This window comes from Henckelia pumila, chromosome 4, assembly GCF_033568475.1.
Source record: "Henckelia pumila isolate YLH828 chromosome 4, ASM3356847v2, whole genome shotgun sequence".
In the NCBI taxonomy this organism is placed as follows: Eukaryota; Viridiplantae; Streptophyta; class Magnoliopsida; order Lamiales; family Gesneriaceae; genus Henckelia; species Henckelia pumila.
Genome location: NC_133123.1, coordinates 219,063,290 through 219,076,571, shown reverse-complemented (window position 1 = coordinate 219,076,571; position 13,282 = coordinate 219,063,290). Strand labels below are relative to the sequence as shown.

Here is a 13,282-nt window from a genome sequence, read left to right as displayed (position 1 = left end):
TTCAGTTATACATACAAGTTTTTTTTTCTAGCGAAGTTATTCATACAATTTAAAGTAAGATAGTCTAGTCGACGAGACCTTAGTCCAATATCCAATATTGGAGTTCTCAGACCAACTGATTTCAGGTTCGATTTTTGTTAATTACATGTAGTTTTTTTTTTTAAATTTATTTAAGTAAATTTATAAATTTATTTGTAATTTCTCTGCTAAATTTTTAAAAATAAAATAATATTTTGTCGTTTGGAAAAAATGTTTTTATTTTTAAATATAAATAGAAGCAAAAAATACAGAAATTCGATTATTTGAAAATTTCTTTTGTAGCCAAATATTATAATTTATAAGAAAAGGTTTTTTTTAAAAAAAGTAGTTTTCGAAATTAGGAATGAATAAATTTTTTAGTATTTATAAGTTATTAATAATTATTTAAGCTGCCAAAAAAAGTTGGGCAATTTGCTCAAAAATTTCCAAATGCAAATATGTTTTGCTTTGGGGTCCCTAGTCATAAAATGTGGTACAAAATAATACAAGATGTGGTATAAAATCATACAAGATGTGGTACAAATTAATAAAAAATGTGATACAAAAAAGTAGCTAAGAAGTACAGAGCAAAACATGTTTGTATTGATGATTTTTACAATTAATTATTTATATTTAATGAAGGGAAAAAGAAAAGAATGATTTCCCTCCCTTATTCGTGCCTGTGAACGCACGCTTTCTCCACTTTCTTCCACAGATCAAGAATCACGCCCCTCTTCCTTCTCATTTCGCTCTTTGATCCATAAACCTAACCAAAAGTTTCACAAATTCCAGGCTCAGTGCTTTTGATTTGTGGTTGTACGTTGAAATAAAGTTATGGGGAAAGAGGAGTTTGTGGAGTGACTGAGCTAACATTGAAAACTGACCCCCTTTTTTTTTGCGTGGTAGCAGTTGCAATTTACAGTTGTAAGTTACTGGAGGAGAACCCATAATGTGTTGATGTTTAATATGGGTAAATTTGATCGCCCCTTGAAATAATTTTACCTTTTGGCGTGGTGCTGACCTGGGTTTGTCTTTGGATTTATTTTGTTTTTTCTCTTTGTGGGTTTTCGGATAAAATCCTCAAGCACAGATTTGTTTTGGCGGCTTCTTATATTTCTTGATTCTTTGCTGGGCGGTGCTTCTGAAATCTCCTAGGTTTTTGCTGGTTCTTCTGTATAATCTAGTTTGTGGATTGTTGTTCTCTAAACCAAGATCTTCTTGGATTCCTAGGATTTTTATTTTCACTAGATTTACTCGCAATTTTCATAAATTGCGAGTTATCATTTCTGGTCGTTGCATTTTGAATCTCTGCATGCTTATCTGGGGAAATGGTGAATCGTAGCACCAACAGCAACAATAGTAATCCAGCCGACGGGAATAGGAACCAATCAACCACTTCTTTAGGTGCGGGTGGAGGAGCTACCAGGTCATGGGGAACCACTGTTTCTGGTCAATCTAGAACGACAAGCGGTAGTGTGGGTTCTCCCTCAAGCCGAAGTGAGTCTGCGGTGGCAACTCCAGTCAGTGAGAGCACTTGCCTTCGGTTGAACAATCTTGATATCCAAGGAGATGATGCTGGATCTCAGGGGACATCTGGGTGAGACGTTGAGTCTTTCATTTTACTTCATTGTGCTGCAGACCAGAGGCGTTTAAAGCTAGCATAATTTGGTTTAGAAAATCACTCGAGTCTTGCTGATTAGTTCTGTGGATTTATGGTTTCAATTTTTAACGAAAAAGGTCAAAGAGTAAACATTACAGAATTGTGGCAGCGAGTAGAAAACCTTGTTGATATGCAATGAATGTTGTAAACCATATACATCCGAGGAGTTTAGGAAAAGGACATTATAGGTTGTGGGTTAATGCACCACATTATCCTAGATTTAGGGGTCCGGGAAACAAATGTGGTCTCTGGTCTCATTTTATCTGGTTTAGGTGCATTGGGATCACTATATTTCATACTGCTGCATAAAAAAATTAAACAGAAAAGGTGTTTTTTAAACATTGTTTGTGCCAATGATTGAGCTATGGTAGTCCATGTGACTAACAAAGAAAAAGTTGAATTAGTTGTGTGTAACCGTGCTGATCACCACTTACAAAATTAAAAGAATCTTTGGAAGGTTTACAATGTGAACGCCTCCTCCAACAGTGAGAATCTTCTAATCGATCATACCTTTTTTAAACAGCAAAGGGAAGAAGAAGAGGGTCAACGTGCTGTTGGTGGCGATAAGAGTGGTCGAGGGCTTCGCCAGTTTAGCATGAAAGGTTTTTGTTCATCATATTTTCTTATACAATATCATTCTTTCTCAAAATCGTTACCTATGCAGCATGTTAGACTGAACATTTCTAAGTTTATTCTTTGTAAGTTGTCTGGTGTGATTGCATTCAAGAGATGGTGTATATTACTAAAATAGTCACCTCCTTTTAAGATTACATAAACTGATTAACAAGACAAAGAATGAGTCAAATTCAGGAAGCCAATGCAGAATTTAACATAAAACCATATCTTTGTGAAACTTATATGCTTAATGCTTTAATTTGTGCACTATAATTTATCCTTTTGTTCTTCACACCTGTATGATTATGGATTGTTGTAACTACTATATATTTATTATTTACACCATCTACTTGTGCATATATCTTTTTCACCCAATCACAGAATACATGAAAGTGGCATCATATTGCATACAACAAAATCATTATTTTTCGGGTACATTCCAATTGTCACGAGTAGTCTGGACTCTGGCGGGGAATGACAGAACTATGGTGACTTCGGTCACTGAGTAATTTTGTTTTCAGAGGTCTGTTGTGGGTGGGGCATGACCATATTTGGTTTAAAAAGGATTAACAAACTAATGATCAGAATTCATATGTTATTTGGCAGTGGCACATTTTCTTACTCGGGTTTCTGTTAGGCTTGCATCAGGTGCTGTCTACATTTTTGAGTTAGAGCTACTATAAAAATAACTAACCAATGGGAATAAAAGCAAGTTAAGGAATTCACGTGGTTTGGTCATCAAGCTTTAATTTTGTGGGCAGGTTACTGTTCTGTTGTAATAGAAAGAATTTGGAATGTGGTTGATACCATTATGCAAATCCTCAAGGATAAACCCATAAGTAATAAACCAATTCCTTTTAACTATAATCTTGACATTCACTCAAATTTACCATGTTGACGGCCTACAAATATTTGTCCATCCTTATCTTGTGGGGTAGATTATTCTTGGACTTCTTGAACTAGTTGGTCCTGAACAGTAAACTTGTAGCCTTCCAGAAATACATCCTACTCATGCTTAGAAAAAAAAATTGTTCATTGCACCTAATCAGAAATGTGAAGTCTCAGGGCTGTTAAGTAATAAAACATCAAGCTGCAGTATTAAGCAATCTAAACATAACTTACAGATGTGGTAGAAGTGGTGCATTGATTTTTGGCAGATTTTTTGTGTGCCATATGAGGCAATTAAATTCCTAACTACGTTATCCCTTGCAGACACGAGAACAAGCGGTAACTAGGCAACTACAAAGTTCCTATCAAAAAAAACTAGGCAACTACAAAGTGTAACAAGCTATCCATGAGGTCTTGATTAGTCGTCATGTTAGCCAGAGCCAAAATATAAAGCATACAATGGCTAATATTTTGTTTTGTTGGTTGCCTAACGTCATAGACTAATGCTTACCTTACCTCCTACCTATCAGAGATCAAACCTTCTATGTGGAGGCAATGATTGCCTTCTATCACTTTGTTGAGATGGAAAAGGTGGAAAAGGACTTTGTAAAAATACAGAATTATAACGAGATACTACATGACTTTTTTACGGGATTCGAATTGTTAATTTACTTGCCTTCGTCAAATTGATACTTTGTATGATGTAGGACTAGAGAACCAATGGGATATTGATGCTAATATGTATCTTACTTTCTCTAAAATGATTACAAAGGAACAATTAATTCATTCCATGCATTATGGGCTCTAACTGCCTTGTGAATTATCTTGCATGACCGTTAAACTGGTATTATTAATCTTCCATTTATGCTTATCCCAACGCACGATATGTAGTACAAAATCTGGCATGGTCACGCCGACTTAAGGGTGTGTAACTGAGAAGTTTGTGTTTTGTTGTGTTTCACTCTTAAGAAATCTTAAAAAATAATTATGTCATTATCACCACTTTGTGGTTCTTAGGAGTAGACTATATCAGGGAATTGTTATAACTGTAGGAAATAACAGTTGAACTAAAAACACAAATCAAGTGGTGGCTATTACTGTGGCTTATCAGTTATCAAAATTTTTATTTTATGGCTCTTTATTTGGGCTGAGTAAAGGTTAATCTTTGTTTTCGTTGTGGATAGTGTGCGAGAAAGTGGAAAGCAAAGGGAGAACTACATATAATGAGGTCAGATGGCTACGTGAATTCGCTCTGTTTCCCCTTTAGTTAAAATTAATTGCAAAATTTCTCTTACCTGCCTCTGATTCACTCAATTTGCGCATTGCTCATTAATCATGATGTCCTATCGTCATGATGGTCTGATATTTAGAGGAAATGTTATAGGTTTGGATTCATGCTATTTGTTTGTTTTTCTACTTAGGATTTACCAATTTGCGGTGTCGTATGGTGGTTTAGGCCTGCTAGTTGCACCATTTCCATCACTGTACTGATGTCTTCATCCTTTTCTATCTGAATCTGACAAATATTATGTCTCCTCAGGTTGCTGATGAACTTGTTGCTGAATTTGCTGATCCTAGCAATTGTGTAACATCTCCAGATCAGGTTTGTTCCTGTTTTGGACCTTTGGTTTTTATATCATGTTTGCTGCAAAACTTCTTGTCCAAACTTTAAATTTTGACCGTGTGGCAGCAACAATATGATGAGAAAAACATACGTCGAAGGGTATATGATGCTTTAAATGTGTTAATGGCAATGGATATAATTTCTAAAGATAAAAAGGAAATTCAATGGAAGGGTCTACCTCGGACTAGTCTGAATGACATCAAAGAACTTAAGGTTAAATTTTCATTCCTTCTTTTTACAATGTTTTTTATCTTTTCCATTTCATCACATGAATGGGCCATTTGCTTCAGATTCACTCCCACTGAGAAATAAATTTTATTTACATTAGCCTTCTAAAGCTAATTCATCTCAACGGAATAAACTGACTGCAGACTGAAAGTCTTGGACTTAGAAACCGAATTGAAAATAAAGCAGCGTATTTGGAAGAGCTCGAGGAACAAGTGAGATTTCTTTCTTTTGTATAGTGCATAATGACTGCTTTGCTGAGGTTTTTTGGAATTTGGTTTAAGATTTATTTATTGTGTATACTGACTGTTTCGCTGAGGTTCATTGGAATTTGTTTCTCGACCTGTAGCTTATTATGATTTTGTTCCATAGTATCACTTCTTTTGATTTCCTCCATTCCAATTCTTTGATGCAGTATGTCGGCCTTCAAAATCTGATACGGAGAAATGAAAAACTATATAGCTCAGGAAACACTCCTAGTGGCGGAGTGGCATTGCCTTTTATTTTGGTTCAGGTAGTGTTGATTGCAATTTCTTTGTCAACATTGGCTCTTGCTTTTTCAAAAGAATTTTGTGATGTTTGTTATATATGCACGTCTGCGCTCCTGAATTTCAAAAGGTTGAGTTCAAGCTCATCAAGCTCAAAAAATTTGTTCGGCTCATGAGCCAGCTCATGTTCTCAAATTGGGTTTATGAAATATGTTCATAAATATGTTCACATCTGAATCAAGAGGTTGGCTCGCACTCAAGCTCGGAACTCTTTCACGAGCTCTATATAAAACTAATACTTGTATGTGAAAACCACACATACATAATATTTGAAATATCAATTTTATTATTTATTATTTTAAATATAAAATTATGTTTGAGCTTGTGAGCTCGTGAAACAACATTTCAGCTCAAATTAGTGTTTACGCCTTTATGGGGACTTCCCATCAACAACCTTGACATTCATTCACATATGGTGAATTAGGAAATTCAAACAGTGCATGGAAAGAACATCATCTAAATTTATTTTGATAATTGGTTTCTTCTGTATTTGCGATAAATGGACTTTTTAAAACGGCATGCTACATTTGGAGAAGCTTTTGACCATGTCCGTTGCACTTACATGAAGAGAAACCATGATTGTGATATCTCATGTAAGTACACATGGTTCTTATTCTTCATTGGGTTTGTTTTCATGATTGTTGACATACACCCTGTTGATAATTAATTAATCATGATTGTTTGTGTTTGAAATAGAGCTAAGATGCACTTTTGGATAACATTCTCATATATGCTTTTTAATATTATAGACTCGTCCTCATGCCACAGTGGAGGTAGAAATATCAGAAGATATGCAGTTGGTGCATTTTGATTTTAATAGGTAAGGGAATTATTCTAGGCATTTGCCCTGAGTATGTAATTAGCTGAAGGAAAGTTAATGTTGCATGCCATGCACTGACTTTTAAATGAATGTTTTGAGCGACCAGGGAAGACATGATGATATGCATGTATAATTGTATATTATTATAACATATTTTTTTACCCCCAAGCCATTTTAGTGCATTTTTCTTCTGGATTCTTTACAATCTTGGATTGCATTAACCGTGTAAATTTTATTGTGGCCCCACCATGTACATGCTTTTAATTGGGGATCAAAATTTTCAAGGAAATGATAGATTCCAATGTCTCTAACACAAGAGATTCTTTCATTTCTTTGCAGCACTCCTTTTGAGCTACATGATGATTATTACATTCTCAAAGCAATGAAATTTTGCGAAAAACCAAGAGATGGAGGGGAGAGCTCCCATGTGCCCAGTTACCAACCTCAAATCCCTCATCCTTCAACATCAAACATTCCGGCCATACCTCCTGCCTCGCCTCCCGTTCCTGGAATATTGAAGGCACGTGTTAAACATGAGCATTAGTTTCTCACACCATCTGTATATCATGTAAAAATATGAAATTGAATCAGGTGCTCATTTGTAGCTTTTCACCACCTTAAGAAATTTTCACTCAACCATAGGAATGGAAGGTTTTAGGATTTCCTTTTTGCTTCTCTGACCATCTAGCATTTTGATTAGTTCATAGAATTATATCCAGGTTTTACATTTCGGTTCTTGGCATATATAACTATATATATTGTTTCAAATTTCTCTTTTATGTAGTAGAATATATATATTTCCTTCTCGATTCTGCCAATAGACGGGATACCCGCATAATCCGTGTTTTGTACAGATGAAGTGTGCATGCATATAAGAACTTATACCAATGACATAGACGAGTCAAATTTAACCTTTCTTTATAAATGTGGATCATCCAACAAGTATTGACATGCTTTGGGTGTATGAAATGCATGTTTTGAATACATTTGTGGTATTTAATTATTTATGGCGGTGTTTCAAGGCCAACATCCTTGATGTTTTTTGCGCCTCAGCCTCAGAGAAAAAGCTTTATTTAGGTACGTTTGTCCACGGTGAATGTTGAATGTGTCTTCAGCCTTAAAGCTTGTACCCGTATGTTCCGTAGGATGAATCTAAGTATCTATTCTTACATTCCATGGTTTGCTGGTTATATATATAGTTACTTTTACTACCAAAAAATATATATAACCTTGGAAAATATCACATTTATAATTGCTATTTTCAGAATTTGTTCGTATAGAAGATTAAGCTCGACCCTCCCACTACTAATTGAGCATCTCCTTTATGTATACAAGGATATATACCACAAATGATGATGCACCGCATGATTCTTCTAAAAATATTAGAGAACATCACAGGGTGATTTATGAATATTCAAATACCGAAAACAACGCGATAGAGAAGTAAAAAGTATTTTAAAATGTTTGAAGCGTACGACAAAATAGTTAATGAGATGGTATTATTTTAGATAGTGTTCTAAAAGGCAGCGTCTAGGTGGTAGGTGCGTTTTCTTGCTAAGAGGCGTTGCCCGCCTAATCTCCCGGGCGTCGCTTAGGCGGTTATTATTTTTTATTTAAAAAAATTTAAAAATAAAAAACTAAAAAAGAGAGATGCGAGAAACAAACACAGAAGAAAAGAAGAAGCGCAGAAAAGAAAGTCAAGCAAAAAATTAAATCTCATATTATATATGAAGAGTTGATATCTATTAATATTTATATTGTTGTTATTATTATTATTATTATTATTATTATTATTAAAATTTTATAAGAATTTCGTACAAAAACTAAAAAACATAAGCATAAAAATTATATTTTATAGTAAACATGAATATCTCAAGTTATTTATTATTTAAGTTTTTTAAAAAATCGCCTAGATCCCGCTTAGGCGGCTAGACGCTAAGCGGTGGGTCGCCGTCTGCCTAGTGCTTTTTATATCATTGCTTTAGGATAATAAACGAATCGCGTATTTTAAAGGTTCATAAACACGTATAATATTAATGTTATTTAAAGGTTCACAAACACAAATAATATTAATATTGATGGTACTAATGTGATTAAACATGAGTCAATAAATCAATACTAGGATAAAATACCCCTTGAGACAGCTCGAACTTGTCTCCAAACCTACTTTCCAAAATTGGAATGAACCAGCTAACCAAAAAGTTTTGCCATAATCAGGCATCATCAATTAGTAAAGTTGTTAAACAAACATTGCCGTAAAGTATGGCAAATTTGTAATTTCATCCTCCCTATTCTCAACTAATATATGAACCCAAAAAAAGTTTATCAAAGCATTCTGAACACCTAAATAACATCAATATTTGCATCTCACATCCACTTTGCAGAGGCTTCAATGCTCGAATAATCGTCAAATTAGGAATTACTTTTTTCTGGCAATGTTCTAACCATGCCATCGGCAAACCACTTTGAGAAACCTTCTTCTACGGCCTCTCGCATCCAAGCATGTCGGCAGCATGCAACGGCTTCAGGAATGGTTAGCCAACTTCTTTCTCTCTGGCTTTTTTCTGGCCAGGACTCGAGTTCCTCCTCCACATACAAAGCATACATGGAAGCTCTACACAAACCTTCTGGACTGTATTCATCCTGCAGCGTTTTACTCTTGAAACTGTAGCATCCTAGATAATGCTGAAATAAAACAATGCATATCTTAAAGCCCTGATTTTTTCAGAGAAACATCATGCTATCCACATTGCAGAACGGGAAAAGAAAAAACATAAAAAAATACATGATGATCATAGAGTTCTTCATGGTTATTAGAGGTGTAAACAAGTGCAGATGTCGCATTGTCTAAGTTCAATAAGCAATCCAAGGTGTGGGCCTTACCGAAGTGAGGTGCACTAATTTAGATGTACTATGAGAAGTTTGTCACAAGACAATCAAGATCCAAAATACAGAAACAATTAACAGCAATCCACAAAAAGAATACTTAAAAGAATGTTTGGAAAAGATTGAGGCTTTTTAGGCCAGGAAATCCCATCAACACCCTAATTGTAGTAGAACTTTGATGCCTGAACAATTATGGGAAAAGCAATAAAATGAGTACAATCAGGCACTAATTGGCTTTAATTTAGAAATTGTTTTGCTTCCCCGAGAATGTACTTTATGTACTAAACACCTGAATCCACCAACAAAGAAACTACTGGGTCGAACTCAAAATCAAGAGTTGATTATGTTCATATAAGTGGGTTACTTCATTGTCATATAGAGCATGTCACCTTATAGCAAATACTGAGGCATTGCTTTAGTAAAACACTAAAACTAAAATCGAATATTATTAATAATCATGCAGATATAATCTTTGATCAGGAAACATAAATTAAACAAACATGATTGGGAAATCAACTTCACATAATATGTCACCATTAAATCCCCTCGAACTCCCGCCTCCTCTACGGCTTCCCTGACTGCTGCCTCCTCAGCTGTTTCGTCATTCTCCCACCCACCCTGTAAAGAAAAACAGAAGACGCACAATGATGGTAGCATTGTCACTATCATATTCATTATGAATTTAATCTCGCATAGTTAAGAGGCACATGTAAAAATTAAAGAAGCATGTCTCAATCATATATTCGTATTAATTCATAGGTTTCCAAAGTTTTTGGAGGTAGACATACTTAAAAAAATCTCATATTTATCAAATTCTCAGTTAAAATGATTTACATTTTCTTCGTGACCATCAACAAAAATTCTTATCATTAATTCAACATATAAATCCATGATATCATAGAATACTTGGCATGGATACACAGCAAATTTGCATCTAAGCAAAATCAAACAAACGTGCGTATATAAGCAAAAATATTATCAGTATAATATTCAATAATCGCTATTGTAGTATTTTAACCATTTTCATTTCAAGAATTAATCCTCCAAATCGCACAATATGATTGTGTTCAATGAATGGTTTATCTATGAACATAAATATACTGTAATGACAAGAGAAAATGGTATTTGGTTTGAACTCAAGGAAAATAAAGCCAGATTGAGATTTTATAAGATGACCAGTCAAAACCATACACAAAGGCACTCACTCAAGGCTTGCGCCAAGGAAGGGCCACATCTATCAACTTAAATAAACAAAGCAAAGTCAATACAAGAAAAAGAAACTTAAATTTAGATCGTCAAAGAAAAGGTTCATAAGATGCTTTCACTGTCCCTCGGTGTTTACATCCAGTTACAAGTCAAAAAAGTCTGAGATTTCTTTCAATCTTCTTGTCTAGAGCATTTTCTAGGATACTATCAATAAAGGATAAAAATATGGGACCAGTATAAATTTATCACCAACAAAAGAATGTCATAAACCATAAAAATAAATGAAAATGATTCATGTTTCCGCTTCCAACTATTTAGATGTGCATGCCCACAACTCACACCTTGGGAAATAGAAGACCAGGTCCACTAGTAGAATTGATCATTAGTACTTCAACTATCATCTCAGATGAATCACCTCCATTGTTTTCTGCATTTATGTATTTGAATGGAATACACCTGAGAAAGAATGTGCTAGTCAGAAACAAGAAACTACGGTGCATGTTTACACATATGAACAAAGTTATCAGGTCAAACCCAGTAAAGTTTTCAGGACAAACTACACATAAATAACTGAAATATTGCATGGTTATGTTGATTGTCATAATCTCTGATTAAGGGAAACTTTTGAAACTTCTTTTGCGAAGCTTCTTATCCATTATTAATAATAGCAAAAAAGCACACACGTTGTCCGTGAAAATTACATAAAATACAACAATGGAAGAAAAAAATTGAATGATAAAGAACGTGTATTGTTAATTGTTCTATGTTTTTTTACGAGGTAAAAATTATTTTTCGGAGAGAAAGTAAAACAAAATATTACGATAGTAGAGATGAAACCTGGGAGGGAGGATGAGAAAGTGGGATAGTGAAAATGAGACATTAATTTTTACCCTTCTTCAATTGGCTTTTTAAAAAAATTTCAATTAGTAAAATTAGGGCAGTTTAGGATGCTAACTTAATATACCAAAGACAGTTTTTATGAGACCCTCTCCCATTATAATATAGTAAAGAATAGTAAAGATATTCACAACACAAGTACAGGTAAGACAAAGTGCAGGGAATATCTAAGGAAGTTCACCCCTTAAGGCTCATCTTTCTAAGTAAATTCATGCACAAAACAAGACATACTAGATTAACATCGATGAAAATATCATACACCCTGATCAAATTGATTAAAAGTACAAACATAGGTGGAAACCGTCCAAACTTAGGATCCATCCACAAAAGATGATCAATCAAAATAGCAGCGAGCAATTTGCAAATTCACTCTTAGCTTAAAATGTAGCAAATTGTAAACTGAGTCTAAGATCACATACACAGTCAAATATGCCAGATAGTATCACCAACAGTTGATTCTGCATGTAAGCACACTCTAACCATGTAACATGGACATTCACATTCTCTTCATGATTCATCTTGCATGTCAGAGAGAGAAAGCAAGTTCTAAAAAAACAAATTTTAAAATGGTCATACACATTGAAGAAAGTCCAGAGAGAGCTTCTTTCACCCTAGCAGATCTCTAAGGTTGAGAAGAAATTAACCATTTTATTTACTTAGCATATGGCCTATTAATCATATCAAACAAAACTTGAGACCTGTGGAGCTGGTCCCTGGGTGACAAAATGGCATGTACATATGAAAAAAAAACTCCGTATCCTTTTTCTCTAACTTACCGTTTGCTCAACAACCAAAAAGGAATTCAAATTGCAAAATCATCAAGAAACATCTAAATTAAGGAACAAGATTATAGTAATCTTAACATAGTAGAGAGTGAACATAAGATGGATTAACAAAATAAATAATAAATAAAGCACTGACAACAAAAGCCATCAGCCAAAACAAGAGGATAGAAATATCTTAGGTTCTATGACACATGCATTTTCCCATCTATGTTCACTTGCATACATATGCATGAAGTTAAAGACTCCGACAATTTAATGAACATTGTCTCCCAACTAAACAAAACCCAGCAGCAAACAATACCTCGAGAATCAAAGGAACGAAATATAAAACCCAAAAGTCACACATTTCTTTAATCAAACAAAAACCCAAATTTATAATCGAATCAATAAAATTCCCAGGAAACGTCCAAAACCAATCCCTAGCTGGGAAAAAAAAATTTGAAGCGAAACTCACATGCAATCAAACACACGTCAAAGTATGCATGCATGAATATATACACACGAAATGGCGAGCGAAGAGAAAAATACCCAGCAATGAGGCGGTAACCATCCTCGTAACGCTGCTGATGTCGACCAGTTCGAGCCACCAATTCAGACATCTATTCAACAATGATAATTTAAAAAAAAAATTAACAAAAGAAACGAAAAACGTGAACGAAGTTCGAATCTGCCCCTCTGCCTGTATATATACAAGAATCAAAATCTGCCTTTTATCAATAAAAAGGAATCAAAAAAAAAATCACAATGGGCATTAAGAACCCCGCATTACTCCTCGATTTCTAGCCTAATTTCTCCAAAAACGAACCGAAAATTTTCCCATTGCTTTCTGAAAACCTATTTTTAGGAAAAAGGGGAGAAAATTAACGTGAGTTAATGGGGGAGAGTGCAGCGAATTAATCGGAGCATGTTTTTTTGGGAAATTTTGGAGTCCTCAGTCAATTTTCGGTGCTTCGAATTTGGGAGGTCGGTTATATATATTATAATAAAATACTCCATCTACATTACTTTCAAATTCTTTTCTTTTATTTCGTCCCCTGCGTGAAATGACGGTTATGCCCTTCACCCATTAGGGAGGCAATGTAGATTCTCTCCAAGGACAGTTTTGTACTT

The 13,282-nt window shown here is 34.6% G+C and overlaps 1 protein-coding gene and 1 pseudogene across 1 annotated transcript; one reads left to right on the top strand and one right to left on the bottom strand.

Annotated features, from left to right (window-relative positions):
- The first annotated feature begins 703 nt into the window (after positions 1 to 703).
- On the top strand, positions 704 to 7,159 carry LOC140863670 (transcription factor-like protein DPB; annotated as a pseudogene).
- Positions 7,160 to 8,520: 1,361 nt separating this feature from the next.
- Positions 8,521 to 13,099, bottom strand: LOC140865605 (nudix hydrolase 16, mitochondrial-like). Its single transcript, XM_073270287.1, has 4 exons — positions 12,701 to 13,099; positions 10,832 to 10,946; positions 9,819 to 9,902; positions 8,521 to 9,083 (listed from the first exon to the last, which is right to left on the bottom strand). The coding sequence occupies exons 1-4, from the start codon at positions 12,769 to 12,771 to the stop codon at positions 8,811 to 8,813; spliced, it is 543 nt and encodes a 180-aa protein (XP_073126388.1). The 5' UTR covers positions 12,772 to 13,099; the 3' UTR covers positions 8,521 to 8,810.
- Positions 13,100 to 13,282: the final 183 nt, after the last annotated feature.